General features: G+C 52.2%; 12 protein-coding genes across 12 annotated transcripts; 5 read left to right on the top strand and 7 right to left on the bottom strand.

Moving 5' to 3' along the window:
* Positions 1 to 109: 109 nt before the first annotated feature.
* J4E83_003910 (uncharacterized protein) lies at positions 110 to 530 on the top strand (the record flags this gene model as incomplete). Its single annotated transcript, XM_049330843.1, has 2 exons — positions 110 to 204; positions 269 to 530. The coding sequence occupies 2 exons, from the start codon at positions 110 to 112 to the stop codon at positions 528 to 530; spliced, it is 357 nt and encodes a 118-aa protein (XP_049190260.1).
* Positions 531 to 999: 469 nt separating this feature from the next.
* J4E83_003909 (uncharacterized protein) lies at positions 1,000 to 2,217 on the top strand (the record flags this gene model as incomplete). The annotated part of the gene is made up of 2 exons (XM_049330842.1): positions 1,000 to 1,614; positions 1,663 to 2,217. The coding sequence occupies 2 exons, from the start codon at positions 1,000 to 1,002 to the stop codon at positions 2,215 to 2,217; spliced, it is 1,170 nt and encodes a 389-aa protein (XP_049190259.1).
* Positions 2,218 to 3,990: 1,773 nt separating this feature from the next.
* J4E83_003908 (uncharacterized protein) lies at positions 3,991 to 5,690 on the bottom strand (the record flags this gene model as incomplete). Its single annotated transcript, XM_049330841.1, has 4 exons — positions 3,991 to 4,516; positions 4,563 to 4,973; positions 5,030 to 5,529; positions 5,583 to 5,690. 4 exons carry the CDS (start codon positions 5,688 to 5,690, stop codon positions 3,991 to 3,993), a joined length of 1,545 nt encoding a protein of 514 aa, XP_049190258.1.
* A 1,176-nt stretch (positions 5,691 to 6,866) lies between these two features.
* On the top strand, positions 6,867 to 8,336 carry J4E83_003907 (uncharacterized protein; the record flags this gene model as incomplete). The annotated part of the gene is made up of 2 exons (XM_049330840.1): positions 6,867 to 7,062; positions 7,972 to 8,336. The coding sequence occupies 2 exons, from the start codon at positions 6,867 to 6,869 to the stop codon at positions 8,334 to 8,336; spliced, it is 561 nt and encodes a 186-aa protein (XP_049190257.1).
* A 1,350-nt stretch (positions 8,337 to 9,686) lies between these two features.
* On the top strand, positions 9,687 to 11,514 carry J4E83_003906 (uncharacterized protein; the record flags this gene model as incomplete). The annotated part of the gene is made up of 4 exons (XM_049330839.1): positions 9,687 to 10,030; positions 10,182 to 10,726; positions 10,836 to 11,030; positions 11,084 to 11,514. 4 exons carry the CDS (start codon positions 9,687 to 9,689, stop codon positions 11,512 to 11,514), a joined length of 1,515 nt encoding a protein of 504 aa, XP_049190256.1.
* Positions 11,515 to 11,712: 198 nt separating this feature from the next.
* J4E83_003905 (uncharacterized protein) lies at positions 11,713 to 12,390 on the bottom strand (the record flags this gene model as incomplete). Its single annotated transcript, XM_049330838.1, has 1 exon — positions 11,713 to 12,390. The coding sequence occupies one exon, from the start codon at positions 12,388 to 12,390 to the stop codon at positions 11,713 to 11,715; it is 678 nt and encodes a 225-aa protein (XP_049190255.1).
* Positions 12,391 to 13,807: 1,417 nt separating this feature from the next.
* J4E83_003904 (uncharacterized protein) lies at positions 13,808 to 15,169 on the bottom strand (the record flags this gene model as incomplete). Its single annotated transcript, XM_049330837.1, has 2 exons — positions 13,808 to 15,071; positions 15,117 to 15,169. 2 exons carry the CDS (start codon positions 15,167 to 15,169, stop codon positions 13,808 to 13,810), a joined length of 1,317 nt encoding a protein of 438 aa, XP_049190254.1.
* Positions 15,170 to 15,801: 632 nt separating this feature from the next.
* J4E83_003903 (uncharacterized protein) lies at positions 15,802 to 16,617 on the bottom strand (the record flags this gene model as incomplete). Its single annotated transcript, XM_049330836.1, has 1 exon — positions 15,802 to 16,617. The coding sequence occupies one exon, from the start codon at positions 16,615 to 16,617 to the stop codon at positions 15,802 to 15,804; it is 816 nt and encodes a 271-aa protein (XP_049190253.1).
* Positions 16,618 to 16,938: 321 nt separating this feature from the next.
* Positions 16,939 to 17,732, top strand: J4E83_003902 (uncharacterized protein; the record flags this gene model as incomplete). The annotated part of the gene is made up of 3 exons (XM_049330835.1): positions 16,939 to 17,002; positions 17,233 to 17,316; positions 17,368 to 17,732. The coding sequence occupies 3 exons, from the start codon at positions 16,939 to 16,941 to the stop codon at positions 17,730 to 17,732; spliced, it is 513 nt and encodes a 170-aa protein (XP_049190252.1).
* A 343-nt stretch (positions 17,733 to 18,075) lies between these two features.
* Positions 18,076 to 19,977, bottom strand: J4E83_003901 (uncharacterized protein; the record flags this gene model as incomplete). The annotated part of the gene is made up of 2 exons (XM_049330834.1): positions 18,076 to 19,941; positions 19,972 to 19,977. 2 exons carry the CDS (start codon positions 19,975 to 19,977, stop codon positions 18,076 to 18,078), a joined length of 1,872 nt encoding a protein of 623 aa, XP_049190251.1.
* A 521-nt stretch (positions 19,978 to 20,498) lies between these two features.
* Positions 20,499 to 21,124, bottom strand: J4E83_003900 (uncharacterized protein; the record flags this gene model as incomplete). Its single annotated transcript, XM_049330833.1, has 2 exons — positions 20,499 to 20,843; positions 20,957 to 21,124. 2 exons carry the CDS (start codon positions 21,122 to 21,124, stop codon positions 20,499 to 20,501), a joined length of 513 nt encoding a protein of 170 aa, XP_049190250.1.
* Positions 21,125 to 21,647: 523 nt separating this feature from the next.
* Positions 21,648 to 23,144, bottom strand: J4E83_003899 (uncharacterized protein; the record flags this gene model as incomplete). Its single annotated transcript, XM_049330832.1, has 1 exon — positions 21,648 to 23,144. The coding sequence occupies one exon, from the start codon at positions 23,142 to 23,144 to the stop codon at positions 21,648 to 21,650; it is 1,497 nt and encodes a 498-aa protein (XP_049190249.1).
* Positions 23,145 to 25,216: the final 2,072 nt, after the last annotated feature.

Genomic DNA, 25,216 nt, shown 5'->3' with positions numbered 1-25,216 from the left:
AGGTTGTAGTACATAAGGCCGGTCGTGCTCTTGTGCCTTCCACCCCCATCTGCCTCTATAACACCCCTAGACAACCCGAACAATCCACATCATACCAACCACCGACACCATGCCAGCAATGCAATACTTCGAAAAAGCGCAAACAACCTTCAAACCTCCTCTAATCGCCAACGAGAATGCCTACCTCGGTGACGTCGTATCGTCGTACGTCTAGCCTCCACAAATCCCAGCAACCCACTACCCAAACTAACCCTCCCTTCCTCACCAGTGAGTCTACAGACCCAGATAAGCCCATCAGTGGCGGTTTCTACCGCCTGGAAAAGGGAACACCGCTCGGGTACACGTACACGTACGACGAGATCAAGATCATAGTAGACGGCCACTTCTACATCAGCGATGAGACGGGCAAGGAAGTGAAGGCCGAGAAGGGGGATGTGTTTTTCTTTCCCAAGGGGAGCAAGATTACGTTCAAGACGGATGATTTTGGATTGGGCTTTTTCGTCGGGCAGAGGAAGAAGGATGGTGCGTAGGTGGAAGGAAGAGAAGTTTTGGAATGACGATTGCGTGCCATAAACACTGATTGATGCAGCTTCTTGCCTTGCTTACCAAACTTCTGATAATTGCATTTTCTCGCGTTCGAGGATATCCTTGTGTAGCCGGTGGTATGTGTTGCGAAATCACGCTGCTCGCCTTGCTTACCAATGTCGGCGTATTGCATCCAATCAAGAAGTTCACAACGCAATGTATCAGCCATGAGCCTCAAAGTTTCGAGACGCGTTTGTCAAACCCCGACTTGGAAGTTGTCGCAGAATACACCAGAAATGGACGCCTTATGTGAAAGCTCGCTAAGCATCATCGGTGTCGCGGCATGCTGACTGCATCTCGGTATTGATGGAAGAAGTATCAGAATATGGTATAAGTATGCCACTACAGCTCACGATAACAACCAGAACCTCATCATCTTTACCAAGTTACTACCGGAAGAAAAGCACTTCTACAATGTCTACCCCAACCACCTACACAGCATGGACCGTTCCGGCAGCAGCCACCAAGCTGTCCGACCTGAGGAAACAGGAAAAGACCATCCCAACCCCAGGGCCCAAACAAGTCCTCCTCAAGATGACAGCAGCCTCCCTCAACTACCGCGACGTCCTGATCTCCACCCGCTCCCCCCAATACCCAGGAGACCACAAACCCGACCTCGTCCCCGGCTCCGACGGGGCTGGCATCATCCACTCGACTGGCGCAGGCTCTACCTGGAGCGATAAGAAAGGACTCGCAGTCATGTTCAACCAGAACGGGTGGCTGTCGGGAGACTTCCGCAACTTGGACTTTGCCACTATCCTAGGTGGCACGAGTCAAGATGGCACGTTGCAGGAGTATCTTGTGCTGCCTGATGAGTGGATTGTGGAGCAGCCAAAGAACTTGACTGCAGTCGAGGCGGCCTCTCTGACGACGGCGGGAGCGACGGCTTGGTCTGCGATTCGTGGGCAGCTTGATGGAAGGCTGGATGGGAGTGTTGGAGATTGGATCGGGGGCTGGACTGATAGGAGATTGGAAGGGAAGTGGGTGCTTACCTTGGGGACGGGTGGGGTTAGCTGTTTTGCGATTCAGGTAAGTCGTCATGTTTGTTGCAAGTGGATGCATACTGACAGGACGTAGATTGCTTCGGCTCTCGGCGCAACCGTCATCGCTACTTCCTCTTCGGACAGTAAGCTCGAGATCGCGAAGAGTCTCGGCGCGACGCACCTCATCAACTATGTCACCACGCCGAATTGGGACGAAGAAGTCTCTCGAATTACTGGCGGCAAGGGCGTCGATCACGTTATCGAGACAGGTGGTGCAGGCACGTTGATGAAATCTATCAACAGCACCCGCGTTGGAGGTTTGATCAGCATGCCAGGTGTTTTGACACCAAATGCGCCTATCGACGCGGCTTTTGTCCCAAGCATCTTGTTCACCGCGAAGACTGGTAAGCCTTTGACCATCTCTCCTGGTTCAAACGCCAAGTATGCTGACAACGAAAACACAGTAAAAGGATGTTGCGCCTTCCCGCGTAACGCAGTTGTCGAACTAGCGCAGTTCGTTGAAGCGCACGGCATCAAGCCAGTGGTGGCGCACGAATATGCTTTCGATCAGACTGGGGAAGCATTTGAGATGATGGCGAAGCAAAGTGCTGTGGGCAAGATCGCTGTCAAGATTGGTGGAGAGATGTGAGGAGCCTGACGATTCTAATGTTGTCACCACTGTCGTTACAATACCTGTAAAATCTACTTACAACATACCTGCAATACGCGGTACTTGACGCGATCCCTTTTCATGGTACATTTTGTATTGCGCAAGCTGTGAGTGGCTTGTTTCGTTCTGCGTCATCGCACTACCAGTCAACGCCAACCAAAGTTGAGGATGCTAGGGCACCTTGTGAGTATATAATAGCCACGTCTGTGTTTTCAAGCCGCAGCTTTAAACAGTGCTGTCACTCCAATCTCATATACCCCACCCTTTTCAAATGGATTCACTCAAGCACATGAGCCGAATCTTCTTGGATCTTAGCGGGGAGCGAAGAAAGGCGAGCATGAATTCATCTTTCAATACGGGTGATTTAGAAGACTACGCAAAGTTCAGAAGGCTATTCAACCAAACACGCTGGTTAGGAGAAGGGGGCGAGTAATCTCCATGTACGAACTGTTGTGAGACATTTACTGACTTCGTGCATCCATCTTTAGGCGATGGCACAGTCTACGCATACCAACACAAATATTCGAAAGCGCTCATTGCAGTAAAAACTCCTATTGCGTACAACACTCCTTACCATGCATCTCAAGCAGCTAAACGCATCAAAGAAGAAATCGCAAATCTTACCATCCTCGGTCAGCATGAGCACATCGCCGGAATGTTAGCATGGTCGCATAACCATCATCCCGCGGCCCCAGCAATCTTCCTTCCATTCTGCGAGCTAGGAGATCTTCTTGCATACATGGCCAGCTATAAAGAGCAGCAACTCCGGCATTCAAAACTCATTATACGAACACCCGAAGTCACAATCTGGAAGTGTCTTCGCGACATGGCCCTTGCTCTAGATTACTTGCACAACATGAACGACGAGTTTGGCTACATACACAACGACGTCAAACCAGACAACATCTTGGTCGAATTTCCCAAAGGCTGGAATCCAAAAGATGGGATCCCTGATGAGCCGGTATTCAGATTGACCGACTTCGCTCGCATGACACGATACCCTCTACCCGAAGGTGAGAAGCCCAAAAAAGATTTCCTTGGCACACCCGAATGGGCACCACCATTAGCCGAACAAGAGAAGCAGCGGCCGTCCGTTGATATCTGGGCTCTGGGTGCGACCTTACAAACGCTCGCTTTGAGAATATATCCTGTCCAATCGCGGGAGGCTTTCGTCGAGAGTCGGATTAAGGCAAACAAACCCGCGCCTATCCTGATTGACGACGGCGCTTGGAAACAACTAAAATGGCGTATTCTCATACCCACCGTTTACCGCCCCCTCGACGCTACACAGGAGGAACTGATAAATCACCACGACGTCCGCATGTCCATCTGCGCCAACGGCGCGGACGCGTACAGCGCTTGGAAGCATTGGCCATATACTAGAACACTCAACACCTGGTATAAAAGTATGTGGGAACGAGACGTGGAGAAAAGAACTACGGCAAAGCAGCTTGTCGAGTGGTGCGTTCCGTTGATTGCGAGGTATATTCGTATCGCGCGGAATACGGAAAAGGCGGAAGAGTGCTTTGAGAGGGCGGCGAAGTTGAGGGACGAGGTTGAGGGGAAACAGCAGAATAGAGAGCTAAGAGCCAGGGCTATTGAGCTTTTGGATGCACCTAGCTATGAAGGTAATGGGTATGGTGATCTTTGAGGCAGAATAGATAAAACAGAAGATCCTTCAAGTCGTGGTTTGCTAACAGTATGCGGAAACGCTTTCTCCTCTTCCTCACATTTCTCGCTGCCATCAGCGGCTTACAATTCCTGCTTGGTGAAAGTCGAGTTCTTGACCTTTGAAATCTTAAATCCACCAGGCGCCTGAGTCTGGAACATACCCTTGGGGTCGTACTTCTTAGCCGCAGCGCGGATCTTAGCGACATTTGCGGAGCCGTAGCTACCAAGTGGGTCCTGGTAAGCGTCGGCGTAGTTCAGGTACTGCCAGTCTACTAGAGCGTCTTGACTGGCAGCGAATCTTTGCATCTCTTCGGTGACGGCCCTGAGCGCCTCTCTCGCGATGACCTCGGTCTCTTCTCCCTTAACAGCAATGTCGAAAAGAAGCATGACTGCGTTATCCTTTACGAGATCAAGACCCATGACGTTACCACCGCGTTCCTTGCTGTGCTCGGCAAAGGTGGTCGGGATGGCCTGGAACATGCACTGGGTGATGAAGTCGCCATCAGTACTGATCGCCTTCCATGCTTCAACAAACTTGGTGTGGGCGTCAACAATGTACTTGAATACGGTGGCATCGTTCTTGAAAGTCATGGTGAACCAGATGTCACTAGATTGGTCAGTTTGATCATTTTGTAGCGTTCAGGATTACATACCGGTATCCAGTAGGTTGCTCAAGCTCGTCAGTAAGGTTCTTGTGGCTTGCCTTCCTTGTGGTGTCTGACAGAGCAGGGATAGCCATGAACTTGTCGAAGCCTGCGGGAGCTACGTTTCCGGCAACATCCTCGTATGCAGCGATGATGACGATATCCTTCATGGCGGGTAGGTAGCTCCAGAAGACAATGCTTGAGCCGTCAGGGTAGTTCTCGACATTGTCGACCCATGCTGTGTAAGCCTCGACGTGTTGTTGTGTGTGGTTCTTGTCGTGAACCCTGACACCACCCCAAAGGTCTCCGGCAGCGAATGTTTGCACGTCGTAGCGGGTGACGATACCGAAGTTGAAAGATCCGCCCTTGAGGGCTGTGAAGAGGTCGCTGTTTGACGTAGCGTTTGCGTTGACGACCTCGCTGCTTGATGTTAGCGACAAGTCATGTATTGTGTAATGATGCAACGGAGTACTGACCCATCCGCAAGGACAACCTCGAAGTTCTGTACCTGATCACAAGCAAAACCCCTTCGCGCAGTGTAGAATGAGTTTCCTCCTCCGGTCAAGAAACCGGCAACACCAACACTGCTTGCTCGTCCACCCGCGACAGTAACCCCATAAGGTTCAAGTGCGCCGTAAACACCACCCCATCGGGTGCCAGGCTGGAATCGTGCGAGGTTTGCTGCCTCATCATAGATAGTTGTGTTCATAAGACCGAGGTCGAGTGTCACGCCATCATTAATGTTGTTGGACCCGGCCCAGGTCGAATGACCACCACTCCGCACCGCAAACTTGCAGTTGCTTTGCGCACCCAGGGTCTTGACAGCAGTCGAAACCTCTTCGGTAGATACTGGTTGGACAATGCAGTTAGGCTGCAACTGAGCACTCACCGACCAGTAAGATGCTGTTCGGTTTTTGTACTGTTCATCATTCTCGTAAAAGATGTTTTTCAGTCCGGCAACCTCCAGCGATGGACACTAAATCCGGTCAGCAATGGTCAAAGTTTGACTAGGGAGTACCCGTCACGCACGCAACTGTCATTCTTACTGCCAAGAACCTCGTTCTTGTGGGCACCGAACTGGGCAGCTTCGGCGTGCAATCCCAGAGATGCAACAATAGCCGGTGCAAGGAGCTTCATGCTGTCTCAACTTTAAAACTTAGCACACTCGAAAAAGATGTTGTTGGACCGATATGCCGGGTCGGTTGGGGTTTTATTGCCGCCATCGCTGCAGGCAGAGTTACCATGCCAGCAGCGGCTAACAGCACCCGAAAGAGATATCGCTCCAACTTGGCATTTAAACCTGAAATGTCCTCCTCCTGCCTAGGTAGGCGGCTCTTATGCGGATCTTAACATGTATAGCAGAAGGGTACATATCCAGCTGCCGTTCTAACACGTGGTGTGCGCATTAGCCTTAAGGAGGGGTGTGCTCCTCTGGTCCCTGAGAAAAGAGGCGAGGGCTCCAGATATTTTCATCGATATGATAGGCAAATATTATCCTTGAACACGGGACGGTAAAATGGAACCTATCACACTCTGCACCAATGCCGCGGGCGGTCCGAACACAAGACCCACAAGCTACGGGAATAGCTAGTATCGGCCTTATCCGTCGGGGCTTCGACGTTTTCGATCTGTAGGATCAGATCTCAACCTTTTCGCACGCGTCAGCATCGACTCTTCGCTCGCATTGCGGCCAATTATCATGCTTCAGAAATGCGGATCTGAGAGGTGTTCACCATGACTCTCATAGCATATCGGTTATCGTATGATCCGATCTGTTCAGTGGAGACTGGGGCATGAACCAGATGAGCACTGAATCGTCTTGTGGACTGGAGTATGGAGGCCTGATATACAGTTTGAAGTGGTCTGAAATCAGTAAACCAGCAGCCAAATGTGCATTGGCCATGGTCGTCCCGATCACATGAAGGTGTCATATCTATCTGAGCAAGACCCCGGACCCCTTCTCGGTAGTTATTGTGCCTCCATGTCCATATCGAGGTCAACGGTCTGGCGAAGGGGTCAAGTTTACCGAGACGGGCCTTCACGTCCAGGCGAGTACTTCGATGCGATCGACATGAATGTCGTTCACATCCACTCCCCATGTGTTCCGCCCCTGGACTGGAAATTTAGCGCAAACTTGGCCGTCTAGCCTCCACAACCTTATGTGTGAAGCACCTCCGCCTGCTAGTTGGAGAAGAAGGTTTCAAGAGTCCTAGGCGTACATGCTCTCCCTCGTTGGGGTATTCTTTAGTTGCCGCTCCCGAGACCGTTGTTCATTAATCAACTATCCGTTCTTTGTCCAACGGTTGCCACGTCATGGCGACAGTTAACGGCGTCACAACCATCATCCCTCCACCCGATGGCTACGAGGTCGACTTCGCGAACCCACAGCGGAGGCTGGTGACGGAGACGTATGTGGTCTTCATCGTCGAGAACATCTTGGCACTTGCGTTTCTTGGGCAGCGGCTCTACACCAAGATTCGGCTTATGAAGCAGTTCCAGATTGACGATGGTATGATATCCAATAACAGTGGCAGAGGAACTCTTCTGACAGAGGTCCAGCATTACTCCTCCTTGGTTGGGCTTGTTCAGTGGGCACTCAAGGTCTCTTGATAACTGGATTCTCGACCGGTAGTATCGGTGTACACGCCTGGGAAATCTCGATCGAGAAATACGGCTTTTATTCGCGAGTAAGCTGACAACTCTTTCCCTCACCTACTTTTGTTGCGTATGTGCTGATTCGACGACTTGACAGCTCATTCTAGCAGCACCAGTCGTGTATGCTCCTTGCACAGCCCTGACGAAGGTCGCACTCTGCATCTTTTACAGTCGTCTCTCCCCGTCCGTCGCCTTCCAATGGGCTGTTTGGATCACCCTTTTCGTCTGCGCTGGTTCGTATACAGCGATATTCTTCAGTTTGATATTCGCTTGCAAGCCAATTGCAGCCAGCTGGGATCCTCTACTGCTCGCTACGGCAACATGCGTCAACAGAGGGGCAATCTATATTGCTACGGCTGTGATCGGTATCGTGACGGATGTGATGCTGATGGCCATCCCCATTCCGACCGTCTGGGGATTGCAAATGGCGATGAAACAGAAGATTGGACTGACAATCATGTTCTGTGTTGGATCAATGTGAGTGTCCACCGAGAAGGAAAGTCGCGCTACGAACCAATGCTGACTCCATATAGCACAATGGTCACTTCAATAATTCGCCTTATTGTGTTGATCCCAGCTTTGACAGACATGGACCAAACCTGGATCATAGCCGTGGGGTGCTTGTGGATGTAAGGCCTCCGTTGATCTGATGTGGTTTCAGGAAACTAACCACAATACAGCGTCGTCGAATCGAACTTGTTCGTCATATGCTGCTGCTTGCCGACCCTGCGACGTTTCTTAAAACACGCGGCCCCGCGATTAGTCGGCGAGAGTCGCGGATCTGAAAACAAAGATTCCTCAGGTCGCAATCGCGGGTTGCGCACCTGGGGAAGTGATGGAAACGCCAAGCGCAAGTACGATACGTTGATGCGCACTGTAGACGGCGCGCAAGGAGACGGCGACGATGAGATTCCTCTTGCTAGCGTGGCTCCTAAAGCCTCGGGTGGGCGAGAGGCCAAGGCGCCGACCGGGCACGTCTCTTATAAAGGAGACAACGATAGCGAGGAAGCTATCCTGTACGAGCGGACCGTCCAGGTCACATATGAAGGGGGTAACGGAGGCGACCCTGCGAATCCGTACACACGTCAGGTCTGGCCAGACGGGCACCTGGCACCCCGGGCCCTGTGAGCTTCGCCCCACGCTTGACACTAGAAGTGCGTTTCTCGATATGACTGCTTTCTTACGACATTGCGACGCTCTTATGGATATCCGATGTACTTAATCAATGGCTGGGTTTACGATGGATGTCGGATGCAAGGCTGGTACCAACTAGGCGTTGGAGGGTCGCCTGATTTTCAGGACAACAGATTACATAATCACTATGTCATAGCAAGTCGCGGTTATTGTGGAGCGCCAGCACGCGCCAGCCTCCGCACCATCACAACTTCTATCAGACATGTCTTCTTCCACAACCAAAGCCATCGTTCACAAACCCCCCATCCGAACGTTAGTCGATAGGCCATCTGTGATTCTCTATGGAGCTATTCAGTCCGATCCCAACAAGGACTGGCAGGCTCACCTCACAGCCTTGCTCTCCGACCTCCCCATTGCTGTCCTGAACCCGCGCCGAGATGACTGGGACAGCAGCTGGATCGAAGACATATCTTTCCCGCCTTTCAAAGAGCAGGTTGAATGGGAGATGGACTACGCGCGCATTGCCGATGTTATCGTTTTTTATTTCGCAGGCGAGGCCAAGGCATTACAGCCCATCACGCTGCTGGAACTAGGATTGTATGCCGGAACAGGCAAGGCGATCGTTTGCTGTCCAGAGGGTTTCTGGAAGAGAGGCAACGTACAGTTGGTATGTGAGAAGTACAACATTGATTTGGTGGAATCGGTTGAAGAGTTGGGTTACAAGGTACGGACAAGACTGTTGGCCAAGCTTCCTGAGGAGTCAACCACTGCGCATCCAGAGAACGCCGTGTGACATTGCCTCGTTTGCCTTCTACGCTTTCAACCACTCGCAATCAATGCCCCAAGAAATGCGCCTCAAGACTGTTGTGTTCAGGTCATTCGATTTCTAATTGTTCAGCTGCCAAGAAAAGCCACAGTATTGCCCCTCGCATTTGGTCTTCTGCATAATCCGCTTAGCCTTGTGTAGCCCGACAACATGGCTAACCACTCATGGTTGTCCATTCACGCGAAGATGTAAGATTGTACGAACGAATCGTAGCCTGACATTGCAAGCCGTCGCATCGTGGGGGTCCAGGCTCAACGCCGTGTTCAACGACCGGTCTCGAGCTGAACAGCGGCTTTGCGGATCTAGCCGAGAACTGATTCACATCAAGAAAAACTAATTCGGAACGAGAGCTGATTTTCGCGGTATGTCATACCAGGTCGGTGACATCTGCGTCTAAGGTCTTTACGCGCTGGCTGTTGAGCCCTGCAGCACTCGTCTTTCTGTGTGTTCCACCCTTCCCTCAGACGTATGCGCTTTGCATCTGGGATTTACGAATATTACCGAGCTACATGACGACGATGTCGGGAGATCTTCGACTTCTCAGTCTCGACGGAGGAGGCGTACGCGGTCTGGCCTCACTGTACATGCTAAGGAAGATACTATCCTTGGTTGGTAGCCCAAAGCCATGTGTCTATTTCGACATGATCTGCGGAACGAGTACAGGAGGCTTAATTGCGATCATGCTTGGTCGACTGGAGATGTCTGTCGATCAGTGCATTGAGGCGTACACCGAACTGATGGACGTCGTCTTCGATCCGAAAGACAGAAAACTGCCTTTCAAAATTCGGAATGGTAAAGTTCAGCCTCGGTACAAGACGAAACACATGGAGAAAGCGATCAAGCAGGTGATCTCCAAAGCTGGGTACACATCTGACGATCGGTTCAGAGGGTCGAAAATCTCAGCTTGTAAAACGTAACGTCCTAAGGTTCTTTGTCTTGAGACCATGCGCTGACTTAGCAAGGGTCGTGATTGCCATGACAGCAGAAAGTCGTAGTCCAATACGCTTTACCAGCTACGAGAAAGCCGGCGAGCAATCCAACTTTTACAACGAAGTCAAGATCTGGGAGGTAGCTCGTGCTACATCGGCTGCCACATCGTTCTTTGCGCCAATGGACATCACACACGCTGGTGCGCCCAGACGATTCCTTGACGCAGGTATCGGATCCAACAATCCCATCGACGAACTATATCTCGAAGCGATGTCGCTGTTCGACAAATCTGAAGAAGAGTTTGACAAGCAGATCCGAGTACTGGTATCGATCGGTACCGGTAGGCCAGCATTGCACGGGTTCGGCGAGAAGGTTACCGAGGTTGCGAAGAGTATTGCTTCGATTGCGACAGAGACTCAGACCACGGCGAACAAATTTCATCTGACGCACAAGAAGTTGGCGAGCCGGGGCGGATACTTCAGGTTCAACCCTCCTGACCTCTCCGAAGTGGCGATTGACGAGGCGAGCAAGAAAGGCATCATCGCGGAGCGGACTGAGGCGTTTAGCAACGATGCGCAGACCATAGAAATGGTAGAGCGCTGGGAGAACGTGGCAGGAACTGAGAAAAGTGCGTTGACTCTCGCTGTTTCCGAAGAAATGGACTTTACTTAACTCGCCTCCTATCTGGGTCGTATCTTGTAGTACGTAGATCAATGCTGACTACTATCATGCGATAGAACCAGTCATATCGCCAACTCCATCTGCAACACACGTCAAGCCTGCTGTGACAAAATTGTTCTATTCATTGTACAAAGGGCCCAAGTACATCAAAGAATATGCGCCATCGTACTGGCAGCATCTAACGCTGGACTCATACTACGTGTACGAAAAGATATACGACAGATGCGATCCCCAAGACAAAAAGGTTACTTGTACGTGGCGCGAAACTAACTACAAGTCCCGAGCAGTACTAACAAAGCCATAGTCAGCGCTTTCTTCGAGCAGTTCGGCCCCGATCCAAAGCCATCAAACAAGCAGGTCTTCGAAGCCTGGGCGCGCCTTCTCCGAGACAAGCGCGACGTGCGCAACAGCATACATCGGAAACCATTCGTGATGGCGATCTTGTACATGCTCCACGTCGAGTCTAGTCTTGACATCGCCAAAATGACAGACGTAGACCCTAATCGACGCGAGATGCTAAAGCGGTTCTCGAAATGGGTGCCGTGCAAGTGTGATGCACGTTGCGGCCGCGAGTGGAATTTTGTCAACGAGGTTGGGCTGTCGCGCGGCGGAAATGGTGGCGATGAATGTAATCTTCTGGGGTTGTTCGATGATAGCAAGTGGAAGTTGGTGTTCAAGACCGATAAAGTGCGGAAACTAGATGCGACCAGGAAGGCATGGGAAGCTTCTATGTGAGATGAGGGGAAATGTCGCTTGCTGCTTGTGTTCGTTGGAACTAGCTGACAGTTTTCTCAAGGTTGAATTTAGATATTAGGTCAATTTACAAAGCACCTCGCAACAAGTCCATTGAGAATGTCTCGCTAACCACGTCCTTCGTGCTCAGCCTAACGTTCATGGAAGTCGCCAATAGAGTCTTCGTGTAGCCATTACAAGCTAATGGTCATAGAATCTGTTGCCAAAGCTGCTGCCCGATTCGTGTACTGTTGCCATCGGCTGTGGCATCTCACTCGCAGTGGGCCCAGACCATTCACTAGCAGCCTCAGATGGCGGCACGTTTGGATTCGCTCCGGGAGGCGTCAGGCCGCTCCATTTAGCCATGATCTCATCCCGAGACCCGCCATATGCGGGTATGACTTCGGTACGGGGACCTTGAGTGACAGTCGGCTCGTACTGTAACTGAGATTGCTTCTTCGGTTTGACAACATCGTTGTTATCCTGATACCGCTTGCGCCACCAACAGAAATATCCGATGAGAAAAGCGATGACAAGTACAGCAATACCAGCCACCGTTATGAGCGCAATGGCAGTGGTACTGATCGGATTACTGCTGCTGCCACCACTACCTCCACTACCACCGGCCGCTGGGGTTTTGCTGCCGGCGGTGGGCTGGAGCCCACTAGTGATCGATCGCAGGAATTCATCGATACCCGTGGTGCCGGATCCCGCGGTCAGAACTTCTCCTTCAACTGTTGATGTCGCAAGCACGAGAATGTCGTCTGAAGCTGTTCCACATGCCCAGGAGTAGAATGTATTCGTGTCGTCAAGGGCAGAAGTGCGGGCGTAGCGGAAGCACTGTTGTGCTTGCTGCGAACTACAGACTGAGATGAGCATTCATTCTATTACAAAAACTCTGGAGGGCATACCATTGAAGAATTGAGCCATATATGGACGAGCAGGTGTCGGCTGGGAGGGAATAGCCGAAACAATCTGTCTGACCGTACGGTCGGCATGTAGCCCAACTATCGAGACACTCAACGTTATTGCAGCATGCAAAACCCTTCTCAAGTTGCTGTGTAGTGATGCAGTTATAGTTTTCCGCACACGTGATAGGCAATTCTGTTCCAGGTTAGACGTTGACTGCTTCCCAAGATGAAGATCGATTCACCTGAGTTGCCACGAATGAAACCGCATGTCGCAACGGATCTTTTGAATATATCGCCATGTATGACAGGAGCCGGCGTGATGAGACTCTCTGGGATCGCTACCTGCACTCCTGTCGCCCGTACCTGTGAATTGGGGATGTCTTTTTCAACGACCAGCGCGGCGATACTCAAAACATGGAATCGGAGACTTGGTCGCATCGTGATCTACGGTAAAGCGTTATAGAAGAAGTTCCTGTGGTGTTGTGAGTGCCAGCGAGGAATTCGGTTCGTGCACATGCGCTGTACCTGCCTCTACCCTCGGCTATCCTTGTTCCACGAGCTGAGAGAGCAGAGTATCAGCCTTCCTGCGCAAGTATGCATGTGTAACACATCGGTCTGGCCGAGCGCCACCAATTTAACTATATCTCGTATCTTTGGGTATCATGAATGCCGACGGCTTGTAGGACCTTGGGTTAAGCGTGGGGTAGCTCATGCGAGCCTGTTGAAGCACCTGCAGGCAGCAATGTCAGCCGCAGTCCGAACGGACCTATCGCGACCGGTTCTTCTCCTAAGGACTTTGTACGGAACGAGTAATAGTCCAGTGGTGTTGTACGCTGGTCTGCAATGTCCAGGTTCGCGAGAATGACAACCTGTTCGTGCGATCAGGTCCTGGATGCCAAGTTCCGCAAGGCCACACCCAAGATTCGATTGCAGCGCGGTATCACTAATGAAGCGCGAAGGCCATTGGGAAGGCACATGCTGAGTGCTGAGCTTGGCGGGCTGAACGCCTGCCTCAGGGATGGGCATGGCTGAATTGCAGGTGCAACGCGCCTTGAAACGCAATCTTCTGGCGCGGTGCGATCGGAAGAGAGCTTTCATAATTCAATTATCGAATGCAGCCCTGAAATGGTATCGTTAGTGACTCTCAGTCCTCAAAAAGAGCGTGTGTTGTGAAAGCTGTTGCATGTGGAAGGGGGGCAACGGGGCCGGGCATTCGGGCGTTGCCCATCTGGCAGTGGCGCTAAGTCACATGCGGCGCCACTGCACTCCACCTGGGCAGCTTCCTCGAGGCCGCCCGCTCCCGGTAGCCGTCAGTATTAGCACTCGCTCGGTGAGCGTAAGAGTCATTGGCAATATACTGTTTGATTGCCGATGCTACGCTCTACTTATAGAGTGTACGGCTCCTGCTTCCACGAAACCCTCCTCTCATCCCTCATCCTATCGAACCTTACCACACTCTGTAGCAAAACTTGGGCACCAAGTGCACAGTCCTCTTCCTTGCAGAACTCCCTTGGGTTGTGGCTCACACCTTCTCTGCACGGCACGAAGATCATGCTCGTCGGGCAGCGCTTACTCGCATAGACGCTATCATGCCCAGCACCAGAAGTCATCTCCATAGACTGGTTAGGGCCGAGAATACTGCGCGCGGATTGGCTGACAGACGTGATGCAGTCTGCGTGGAACTTGGTTGCTGGGCTGTCAAAATCCTCGACTATCTCAACACTGAGTGGAAGACCGCTTGTGCAACCGTGGTTTGAGCCTTCAACATCTTCGCCTGCAGCGATCTTGGGGAAGTCGCGGAGGACTAGTTCCTTCATCTTCGCGACTGTCTCGTCTTTCGGTGCCCTGATGTCGAGGCTGAAAGTTACCTCGCCTGGCACTGTGTTTGTTGAGCCAGGCTTCAGGTTGAGTATACCCGTGGATGCTAGTGCGGCGTTGGCGGTTGCAAGACGATGAGAATGGAGGATCATTTTGCTCGCTGTCAGCAGCGCGTCAGCTCGTGATTTGAGATCGGTAGTTCCGGTATGTGTGTCTCGCCCCTTAACTTTAATAGTCATCCATTTGTAAGCTTGCACTCCAGTGACAACTCCGATCTTCTTGTTTGCCATCTCCAAAAGTGGGCCCTGTTCGATATGAAGTTCGAAGTGCGCCGCCATTGGCATGGCCTCGTAGCTCGCTGGTGTACTCCCCAGGTAGCCAATGCGCTCAAGCTCAGACTTCATGGTTGCGGTTCCAGGATGAACTTCGCGAAGGTTATGCGCCGTTTCAAGAGGAATAGAGCCCGCCCAAACTCCGCTGGAAACCATTGACATTGGGAAGCGCGCACCCTCCTCGTTAGTCCAGTTGACAACGCCGACAGGGTACTCGGTCTCCGTCCAGTTGTCAGCGAGCACTCTGAGCATCTCCACACCAGCAGTAACACCCAGAATGCCGTCATATCGTCCACCAGTAGGCTGCGTATCCAAGTGACTTCCTGCAAATGTAGGTGGTTTGTCGTTCCGTAGTCCCGGTCGCACAGCGAATTGATTTCCCATGGCGTCAACGGTAACCTCACAGCCGAGTGCCTTTGTTGTTTCTGCAAACCAGTCACGTGCAGTCTTGTCTGCATCAGACAGCGCCAATCGCTTCATACCCGTCTCCGTTGGCTTTCTACTATCGTCAGCCACATGGATATCCATTACTCGGACCACTTACTCGCCCCATGGCTCGCCTGTACCCCATTGGCATGTGTCGTGGATATCCTTCATTAATCTCTCCTGGTTGACTTTCAGATCTCTCATCGAATCATCATTCATCTCCTTCGTTCTGATATGCCATTGTGGCGAATTAGAGAAGCATCTGACATGCTTGCATGCTATTCCTGCTCTGGGAGTAGGTACAGCTCTCGGTGCGGGGTAGCGTCTGCTTGCAATGCGGAATGCAGTCGGGAATCTGTTAGCCAGCAGAGCCATTATGTGAAGAAAAGTGAGGAGGGAAAGAGATGAAAGTCATGGCGGCACGGGTCATGGAAGTCGGCATCTCAAAGGATAACATGACATGACAGGCGCCCAGTCGTAAGGAAGGGGCGGGTCGGATGTCCGATAACAGTAGTGCGGGACTATCCCGCTTTCTGATATGCAGGTTATCCGTCGGCTAATGGAAGCATGCGAACACGCGATGATAAGGCGGATGGAATGGACATTAGTTGAAGAATGGCAGTTTGTTGCTTTCGCAGTTTGTTCCAGAAAGATGCTGGACTCATGGGGCGAAATGGGTGCGCCCCATGTGCTAATAATGTGTGTATTGGTATGGGGTATCTGTAGTGTAGCTTGTCCTTAACGCCTTTGTATGCTGCTCAAATCAAATTGCCTATGCGACTTTTCTGGCTGTGCGACGGATCTCAGACGGCCTTGGCTTTCCCCTTTCCTTCGATCACTGGCTTGACGTCCTCCTCGGAGACCTCGTCCTCTTCCTCGCTATCGCTCATGAACTCATCATCTTCGTCGTCCCAGCCGAACATGGCCCGTTGTTGCACAGGTTTTGACGAAGAAGCGGTCGGTTGAGCCTCGTCCTCTTCGTCCTCTGAGCTATCTCGTTGTGCCATCAGCATTTTCTCGATAGCTTCTCTCGTCTTGTTCTCTGCTTCCTCTTTGTCCTCAACCCACTTCCCATCAAGACGTGCTGTGCCTCTGCTGTTTTGTAGCTCTTCTTGCTTGCGCTCGGTGCTGGCCACGATGTCCTCCCACTTCTTCCGTCGCTCCTCCTTTTCGCGCTGCTCCATCTCGGGCTTGATCGCGAGGTACTCGGCAAGCACCTTGGCTTCAGTGACTGTGCGCAGGCGTCGCCCGTCCAGGTTTCGAGATGATCCATTCACGTCGCCCTGCTTCTTCTTGCGCGAGGACATGCGACCACCCTGGGCGCGCAGGATAGATCCGAAACCACCCTTTCCACCACATAGTGGTACGGTCAGGCGTAGGGATAGAAAAGTGTCTGCAGGCGAGGACAAGAGCGACGACACGGGCGCAGCGTCATGACGTACGGAGCGGCGCGAGTTGGTGGTCAGGATGTAGGATGAGTTCTGGATCCATGGTGCGCGTTCGTAGAGTGTATCGTAGATGGAGGTAAGGGGCGCATCCTTTTGCGTCGCAAAGGCGATGTTCTGCCCGCGAATACTGTTGACGATGACGGTGATGGGGGACTGAGTGGCGGTGTCCATGGTTGCGACGCGGTGTTGTGTATGCCGCGCGTGCGTGGTGAATATCGCGATCGCTTCCAAATGCGATTTGGGAGTTTTAACTCTGATTAAACTGAAAGTTGCTTGTTGGTGGGTGAGAGTGGTCTGTTGAGGAAGCAGGCGACTGAGTCTTGAAGATTGGGGACCGGGCCTTGGCGGAACCGCAACAGCTGGTCATAGCGCTCGCTTAGACTAGCTTCGCACCCATCACTCGAAATCGCCTGCTCTCTACAGCGAACTTCTGCCCTTATCGACCTTCAACCACAACTCCTGACATCCCGAGACTTCTCGCAAACCGTCAAGATGCTCATCCCCAAGGCCGACCGCAAGAAGATCCACGAGTTAGTCTACCTCTACCACCAACAACGTCACGGCGCATTCGAGCTCTGAGTTTCGCACGAAATGATACGACTTGATATGGGCTGAGCTACACCTGATTCCCTTCCACACAATTGAACACATTTGCTAACCAGTCTTCTCTTCAGGTACCTCTTCAGAGGTTAGTATCCCCGCGCACTCGAGCCATGGCTATGGCACAATTATACATTTTCGCGGCTTTGCTGCATATAAGGATAGGCTGACACACGGTCACCACAGAGGGAGTTCTGGTTGCTAAGAAGGACTTCAACCTTCCCAAGCACGGCGAGATCGACACCAAGAACCTTTACGTCGTCAAGGCTTGTCAGTACCTCCTACTGCACTGCGACATCGTCGGCCCCTAACAGTCAACAGGCCAGTCTTTGACCTCGCGCGGTTACCTCAAGACCCGCTTCTCATGGCAATGGTACTACTACACCCTCACCCCTGAGGGTCTCGACTACCTCCGTGAATGGCTCCACCTCCCCGCCGAGATCGTTCCCCAGACCCACATCAAGCAGCAGCGCTCTGCTCCTCCCCGGGGTATGCTCGGCGGCGGTGACGACCGTGAGCGCCGTGGTGGCGGCCGTGGTGGACGTGGCGGTGACCGTGGTGGTGACCGTGACGGCTACCGCCGCCGTGACGCTGGCGAGAAGGCTGAGGGTGCTGCCCCTGGCGAGTTCAAGCCCGAGTTCCGTGGTGGCTTCGGCCGGGGACGCGGCGCTGCTCCTGCTTCGTAAGCAGTTGAGGACTTTCTGGAGTAAGGCTAGATACGGTTTCATCTTCATGTCGGGCTTTACTGCATTACAAAATGGGTTCGGATACGGCGAAATGACCGGATGATACTACGAATGGATCGCTTGTCTAAGTTGCGATGATGCAGTCCTGGACAACCACGTCCTCAATGATACCCCATAACCTTCAGTGAATTATCCTGTTTGATTTGCTCCTTGTGCATCTGAGGGCGTGTCTTGCCACAGATCATGTCAGCTGCACCTCGTTGATATTGGGTTGAACGATCATGACGCGACATAAGGCGCCTTGCACTTCTTCACTATCTCGTAGCACAGAGGATCGTCCGTCTCAATGTCCGCCCTTTCCAGTCTTCATCAACCCATCGCCACTCTGCATCCAATTAACACAAGTCTGCCCGATCGGCTGCCCACCTGATTCCTTCTCCACCAAAACCCTCAAGAACTCGAGTCTCTCCTCTACACTCGCCTGACCATCGTCGCGTCCTTCTTGCTTGAGCGGGGCCCTCCCCAGCACAGCGATGTTCCTCGTACTAGGAATCCTCAGATGCTCCTTCTCACCCACAAACCCCGTCTCCTCTGTTAGATGGCATACCCAACTGCACAGACTGGCATACGCAGAAGGTTGCTTGGGCTTCTTCGAATCCGCCGTCATGGGATCAGGTATAACGTGTTTTGCATGCGCCGGCGCGCGAAATCTCGTTCCACCAAAGTCATGCGAACAGCATGGTATGGCGATAAAAGGCGAGGAATTGAGGTACGCCAGTAACGGTGTCCATGGGGTGAGTTCGTCGGCGTGATTGCTGATGATGAAGGTACCGGGTGGAAAGACGCCGTTGTGGTGGGGTGTTGAGGGGGGATTTGTGTCAGAGGGAGGTGGTTGGAGTATCTCAGGTACGAGGAGCATTTCTTGCAGTTTCTCAGTGTGGTGTGGAGGGAAGGTTTCCCATGTTTTTCTTCGTCGGGCGTCGAAACCCCAGCCCTGCCAACCTTCGGCGTTGAGGATGTGGACGAGCAGACCGTTTCCGCAGCCGATGTCTACGAAGCCTGGAAAGCTAGCTTGTGCTGTTTTATAATTTTGCTCTTTCGCATCTTCCTCCCCTTCCATAAAGTCCTCGTCATGCTTGATTTTGTCTTTAGGTCCGTACATGTCCGTCCATAGCTCCATGAGGAAGGCAGCAATACCCAGGTCTTCGAAAACATGTTTCTCAGCAGGCGTCTGCTCCACCCATCCTTCGATCAGATCTTTTGCATACTTGCCCTTCAAGAATGCATATGTGTCCTGGAACTTCTTTTGACTGATGACTTGATCGTGATGAACGCGCTTCTTATACCCAGCTTGCCGACCGCGCGAGTGTTTGTGAATGACTTCCAGAAGCTTGAGACCAGTGCGCGAGAGGCGGTTATCGAGAGGTTGGCCAGGGAAGAGGGAGTAATGGATAGATAGGTGCCCGGGTGCGTATATCAGAGATGTATGTGATGATGTAGAGGTGGATGGAAAGTATGTATATAGCATGGCCAACAAGCGGACTTTGGGGTGATAGTAGGGAATGGCTTCTGGGGTTGCAGCATGAGGAATGTATACAACCATATACCGCTCTGCTTTAACAGTCTCCTCCTTTCCATCTGTACTGGTGACAGTAACGTCTTCATGCGATACAAACAGATGACAAGTCTGCATCAGCGAGTCATCCAACTTCGGATTCCGAGGTATGAGTTTCCGTACAACCGTGTACTCTAGCTCGTACCCTTCTATACCTCCATCGATCAGTTGCGGTCGGCATTCTGGTCGTAGATGCTTGACAATACTTGCCAGTTCCTCTGGGATACTAGCCTTGGGATTATATGTTGCGTCTGTGAAACTTTGGTAGGAAAGCTCTGCGCGCGCAAGATGGGTTGAGGTCCGATTAGGGTTCTCGAGCAGGTCGCGACTGGTTTCGAGAAAGTACTCAGGCGCAAGGTTTGCCGGCGCAGATTGCATTATGGTCCATATCTCGGGTGGGAGGCCGGTAGAAACCTTAGGTGCACTGGATGTGTCATAGGGTGAGAACTTGTCGCCTGTAGATTCTTGGTTTTCGGGCTTCGCTATTGATTGTGCTTTTCCCACTTCTGCGTGATCTGTGTTCTTCTCGCTAGTTCGTGGCGTTCTGGTTTCGCGATTCTCGTGTTGCTCATCGTGTGCCATCTTGCCCGCGAACTATCTCTTGATCTTGAATGACTCGTCCACAATCATAAATTTCAACCCCCGCCTAAATCAAATAATCACCAGATTGCTGCGGTCCAAGCGATAATCAGGAGCATCCGCCATCGGCGATAAGTTGCTTTTTCGATAGTAATCGTTGTCTTGGATTCTCAAGTTGCGCGGCGGCGGTGATGACGGCGTTGGTGGTAGAGTGCAAGCGAGCAAATCGAGGTTTAGCTGATCCACCATGGCCCTAAAGTGCAGCAAACATCCCTGGGATCAATAACAAAAACAGTACAACACGCGCTCTTTATCATTTTGCGTTAAGATCATTGATCGTGATACATATATTTCTCAATATCTGGAGCATCAGGTCTGGTGCGCAAATCCGGGGGACTTCTCCTGGTCACAATAGACGCATCTGAAGAGAACGACATTTACGCGCAGCTCCATACCAGATTTCTATGCTCTAGCTATACTCTGTCGATAGTCTATATCCCATAGATCTAATAGTCTCTTCAATCCCTCCAAATAACGCCCTCACTATGCATCTCATCTCCCTCTCAACACATCTACCGCCCATAATAATGCGCCATCTCCAGCCCCGCCCTCTTAAACCCACATTTAACATAGAATCCCTCATTCGCCTCTGAGCAATCCAAGATAGTCTTGTAGCAGCCCACCTTCTCCGCGACAAAGTCCAGCGCCTGGATGATCCTCAGACCCAGCTTCTTGCCCTGCTGGTCCTTGGCTACAGCAATATCCTCAATGTGTCCTACGAGGCCGAGCTGGTGGATGAACTTGCGTTCGACGATGAGGGCGCCGGTGCCGACGATGGCGTTGGATGAGTCGGTGATGCAGAGGAGGAAGTATTCGTCGTTGCGGGCGGACATCCAGTCGTAGCGTTTGTTCCATTGCTGTGGGGAGGTTGTTGTGTTAGCGGTGCGCTCGTGCTACGTGTGTTTGCTTCGGAGTGGACGTCGCAGAGCTATGTCTTGCTTGCTGTAGGGGGCTGAGGAGGTTGTCGTACCTCTTCAGTTATGTCTCCCACTGTGGTGAGCACCCTCAGTACATCTAGGAAGCCATTGTGATAGTCTTTCCTCTCGAGCGGTCGGCAGCTGTAGCCTTCTGGGAGTGCTTTGAGGACTTCGGGCGAGATGAGCTCGGAGCTGAAAAGTGGGCCTTCGGTCGTTGACATTGTGTTTACGACTCGCTTCGAGCTGGTGGGAAAGAGGTATAGGTGGCTAGTTGAGTTGTGACGAGGTTTGCGACGCAATCGACCAGTCTCTCTACAGCTGGTGTCAACGCGCGGGACTGGGGGTCGCGGGGGTCTTTGGTGTCTTATCGATAAGCAGGCGGTGAGAAGAAGGTCGCGGCTCTCAAGACAACTGATAGCTTGATGTGAGCTTGAGAGCGATAATTTAGACGTTGAATAAACGAGAACAGTGCAGCGGTTTGATTCTAAAGATGCCTAGGTACTCAGCAAGGTGGCTACACAATTCGTTGCGATAGCTGAGCAATGTGCCAAGCATCCAGGAACCAGATCTATATTTGGAACATTCAGGGAAGCCTCGTCATGATCTTCAGGAGCTTCCTCGTGTCGGCTCGTCACGATCGTATTGCGACACCAAAGCATTGACAGAGTCCGGTCACAAATTAAAGATATATTTAATCGCAATGCAGATTATCGGGTACCCACACTCGTCCGCCTGTTACTATCTTTATCGCGAGAACTTGACCTGCCTGACTGCTTTCAGCACGTCCTCCGGCTTCAGATCTCCATCTTCAAGGTCGAGCCCCACAATCTTCGCCAGCGCCTCTGTGAGCTCCATGTTCTGTCTCTGCAGCAACATGGCCTTCTCCTGCATCCGTGCCATCTTGCTGATCGAACTCTCTTCCTCGGCAACCTCGTCATGGCCACTGTCAATCGCGACTGAATCTGACAGAGGTTCTGGTGTGTGAGCTGGCGTCGGTAACGCTCCAGCAACCGGCTCGGGATGCTGCTCTTTCTGTTCGTACGTCGGCAATGGCTTGCGCTTGATGCGCTGCAAGTCTCGCAGCTTCCGAGCTCTCGTCTGATCTTCTCGGTTTGACCGTGGCTCGGGAGATACCGCTAGTGGGTGGTCATCAGCAGGCACCAGCTTTGGTGACTTGGGTAGCCTCTTCGGGCTCCGCGGCGACACAGGAGCTGGTTCGGAGAACGAACGACGCCCATGGCTGGCCATTATACGCTCCACTTTCGGGCTGGCGAGGGGATTCAGCATCTCCTCGTCGAATGTGATGGCGATATGTCGGGAGCGTCGTTGTTTTGGAGGTTGAGATGTGGGAACAGCAACCAGCTGAGTGTTGCGAGGGCTTTCGGTCGGTATAACGATCCTAAGATGTCGCGCGCCTCCAGACGTGGTCATCTCGCGGGCGCACGTCGGAATAGGCGCCTGTCTGCGTGCTCGCTGAGGAGAGCCTTCCACTGATCCAACACGAGCAGCCAGAGTCTTGCGCTGCTTGACTTTGAACAGCTTCATTTGCTTGCGCGGTTGTGCCGTAGACTGAGGGTCTGTAGATGGTCCAGTATGTTTCAGGTAGTAGCTGAGATCATTCAGACCAAGATCAGCACTCGCTGTCAGTGCATCATGGCTGAGAATTGGTGGCGCCAATCGTCCTACCTGCGAGGAACCTACGCGGCCAGCCTGTCCTACGTCAAGGCGTTTTGAGATTCGCTTCTTCCGAACGTGGAGATCACCCTCCAGTTGCTTGTCGTCGTCATACAACGAATGTTGCTCCTCATCTACGAAGACAAACTCTTCATGCGTGGAGACGGCAGGCTCGATCTGGGTTGGGAAGCTTGGGTTCGTGAGCCGCTTTGGACTTCGATCCGGTACTGCTGGTGGCGGCTCATGCAGATCTGGTTCACCAATGGCATAGATATAGATAGGCTCTCTGGTCGACTTCGGAAGAGTAGGCTCAGGCGAAACTGGAAGGGGAACATCTTGTGGGTCTGGTGAGTAGGCGTGACAAATCGCCTTCGATACAGACACTGGACCGCCCGTCTGGCTATCGAAGTATCTCTGGATCACCCCAAAAGTACCCATTTCTCCAGCTTGCTCGGTTTCGATTTCAGGTAGCAGCTCGCTCATGGTGTCATAGCTAGCCTTGCGTCGGTGCTTGGCTACCAGTGGCTCCAGTGGCGCATGTCGTGCGGCATTCGTTATATTCGGCATCGTTACTTTGAATGGCGTCTGGCGGCGCTGGCGCTTCTTATCTTGTGGGCGATTGATTGGGATGTTTGCGTTTCCAATATTGGCATTGCGGCTTATACGCTCGGAAGACAAAGCGGAGCAAGGCTCATAAGTAAGCACTCTGGCCAAAGGAACGGAGGACGAGCGTCGATTTGGCCTGGCTGACGGTTGATAGACCTCAAGTGACGATGGTGACGATATTTCCTTGGAGTCAAGCTCGATTGCCTCCCGAGACTCAATCGCGGTGGACCTTCCAGTAGTATGTGACGCTGTTGACGAGCTACAAGCACGTGGACTTGCAGCGATACGATTGTTGCTGGGCGAACGGAACCCTTGCGACGTTCTAGGACGCGAGTAGTTCTCTTTGAAACTTCTGGAAGGTTGGTACACGTCGAGTGGCTTTGAAGACCGCATTTCGAAATGTCGTGGGGTATGGTTGAGGAAAGAGCCTTTGCGTCTTCGTTGGCACCCAGACTCGTCTATAAAGTGCACCGGTGATGACAAGCCATAGCCAGTCGGTGGAGTCCCTGCAGTGGTCGGCGGGGTGTTTTCGTCCTGCGTCGAGGCCGTTGAATTGCGCTTGAGCGACTCGGACGACACGCTTGTGTTCATCTTACACGTCTCTCCCAACGCCCCAGTATATTCAAGAACACTCCATCTGGTATTCCCGAACATTGGAAACGAGTTCAAGAGATTTTCTGTCGAAGCAGACGACATCATGACTGCAATCTGGCTGCTAGGTACCCTTAAAGCCGACTTGGGAACAACAGTCCTCATTCAAACCCGATGCCTAAACGTGAGCTGTAAGTACTGCGTAGCAGGGAAAGCTGGCTCAGATTGTGGTACAGCCAGGAGATGGGTAACTCAGCAGACGCAGTAGTGTTGTATCTCACGAAGACCGCTGCTTGTTGGCTGTAACCCCAAGCAGGGGTAGGTGGAGGGTTGGCTTCGTTGATTGGCAGAGGCGACGTGGGTTTGGCCTTAGTGTCTAGGAAGTATGGCGACCGGCAGCTTTCTTCGCGCCTAAGCCTGCTGCAGATAAGACAGTTTCTCAAATTCGACAGGAGGAAAGTAATGTGGTGTAATCAGGGGCGGATCTGAGTGTAGGGATCACTTCTCGAGCTCGTGATGCCGTGAGGTGAGCAACGTGACACTACAGCGTATTGACAGCGAAGCCGGTAGCCGACAATGAGGTCGCATAGATCGGGAGATGTCTTTGCCCTGGAAAGGTCAAAATGATAGGAGTAGCATTTGAAAGTAGTGGAATCTCCGCGACGCAAAGGATGTTTGCAGCCGAGGAGCACAAACTTTAATTGTTTGCCCACAAAACATTTTAGAACTCGCCGCGGAACTCAAGCTGCAAGCCAGCCACGATCTGGAGAATGTGTCGCTCGCCGATGACGATAACTGGGCGCATTGTTTTGTAGTACGAGTGCACCATGGTGATTGGTGGTGATGTAGTACAAGTAGAGATTGAGGGCAGTGCGGCTTGCTTGATCCGGCGACGAGGGGAGCGCCTTGCTGATATCGCGCTTTGATGCATTGAGGCATATGCCGATGCAGAATGATCCGCGACAAGGGACTGTCGATTTTTGCTTGAATGATGTGGAGTGCAGAATCCAATAATTGAGAATGGGCGGTGTGCGTCACGGTGGTACAGGAACTCCTGACTAGCCAGAGGAAGTCGTGGCCCTCACGCACTTGCGATGCTGCGACCACGCATAGTCGTGATCAATGCACTGCGCTCTGATGTCTAGAAGACGCCGAACTGCACGCTCTAGGCTATAACACGCTTTAGATATTCCCCGACGTCGGGAAAGACGTACGGTAGTTCACACTCAACGCGATTCAGCTCACGGCACGCACGTCGATCATTACCTGCCAGATCTCAGCCACAGAGCGCCCCTTTAGGCATCGTGGCCGATCTTCATCTAATACGATATCAGGGCGTATGGCCCCAGGAAGTAATAATGTCGGATAGCTACATATACACAGGAACGCGACAGAACGCCAGACAATGCTGATCAAAGTGTCCGCCACGCCAGATGATGCCA

The sequence above is a fragment of the Alternaria metachromatica genome (assembly GCF_023757995.1).
Source record: "Alternaria metachromatica strain BMP 0045 chromosome Unknown scaffold_6, whole genome shotgun sequence".
In the NCBI taxonomy this organism is placed as follows: domain Eukaryota; kingdom Fungi; phylum Ascomycota; class Dothideomycetes; order Pleosporales; family Pleosporaceae; genus Alternaria; species Alternaria metachromatica.
The sequence above is the reverse complement of the archived record's forward strand: the minus strand, read 5'-3'. Positions and strand labels throughout refer to the sequence as shown.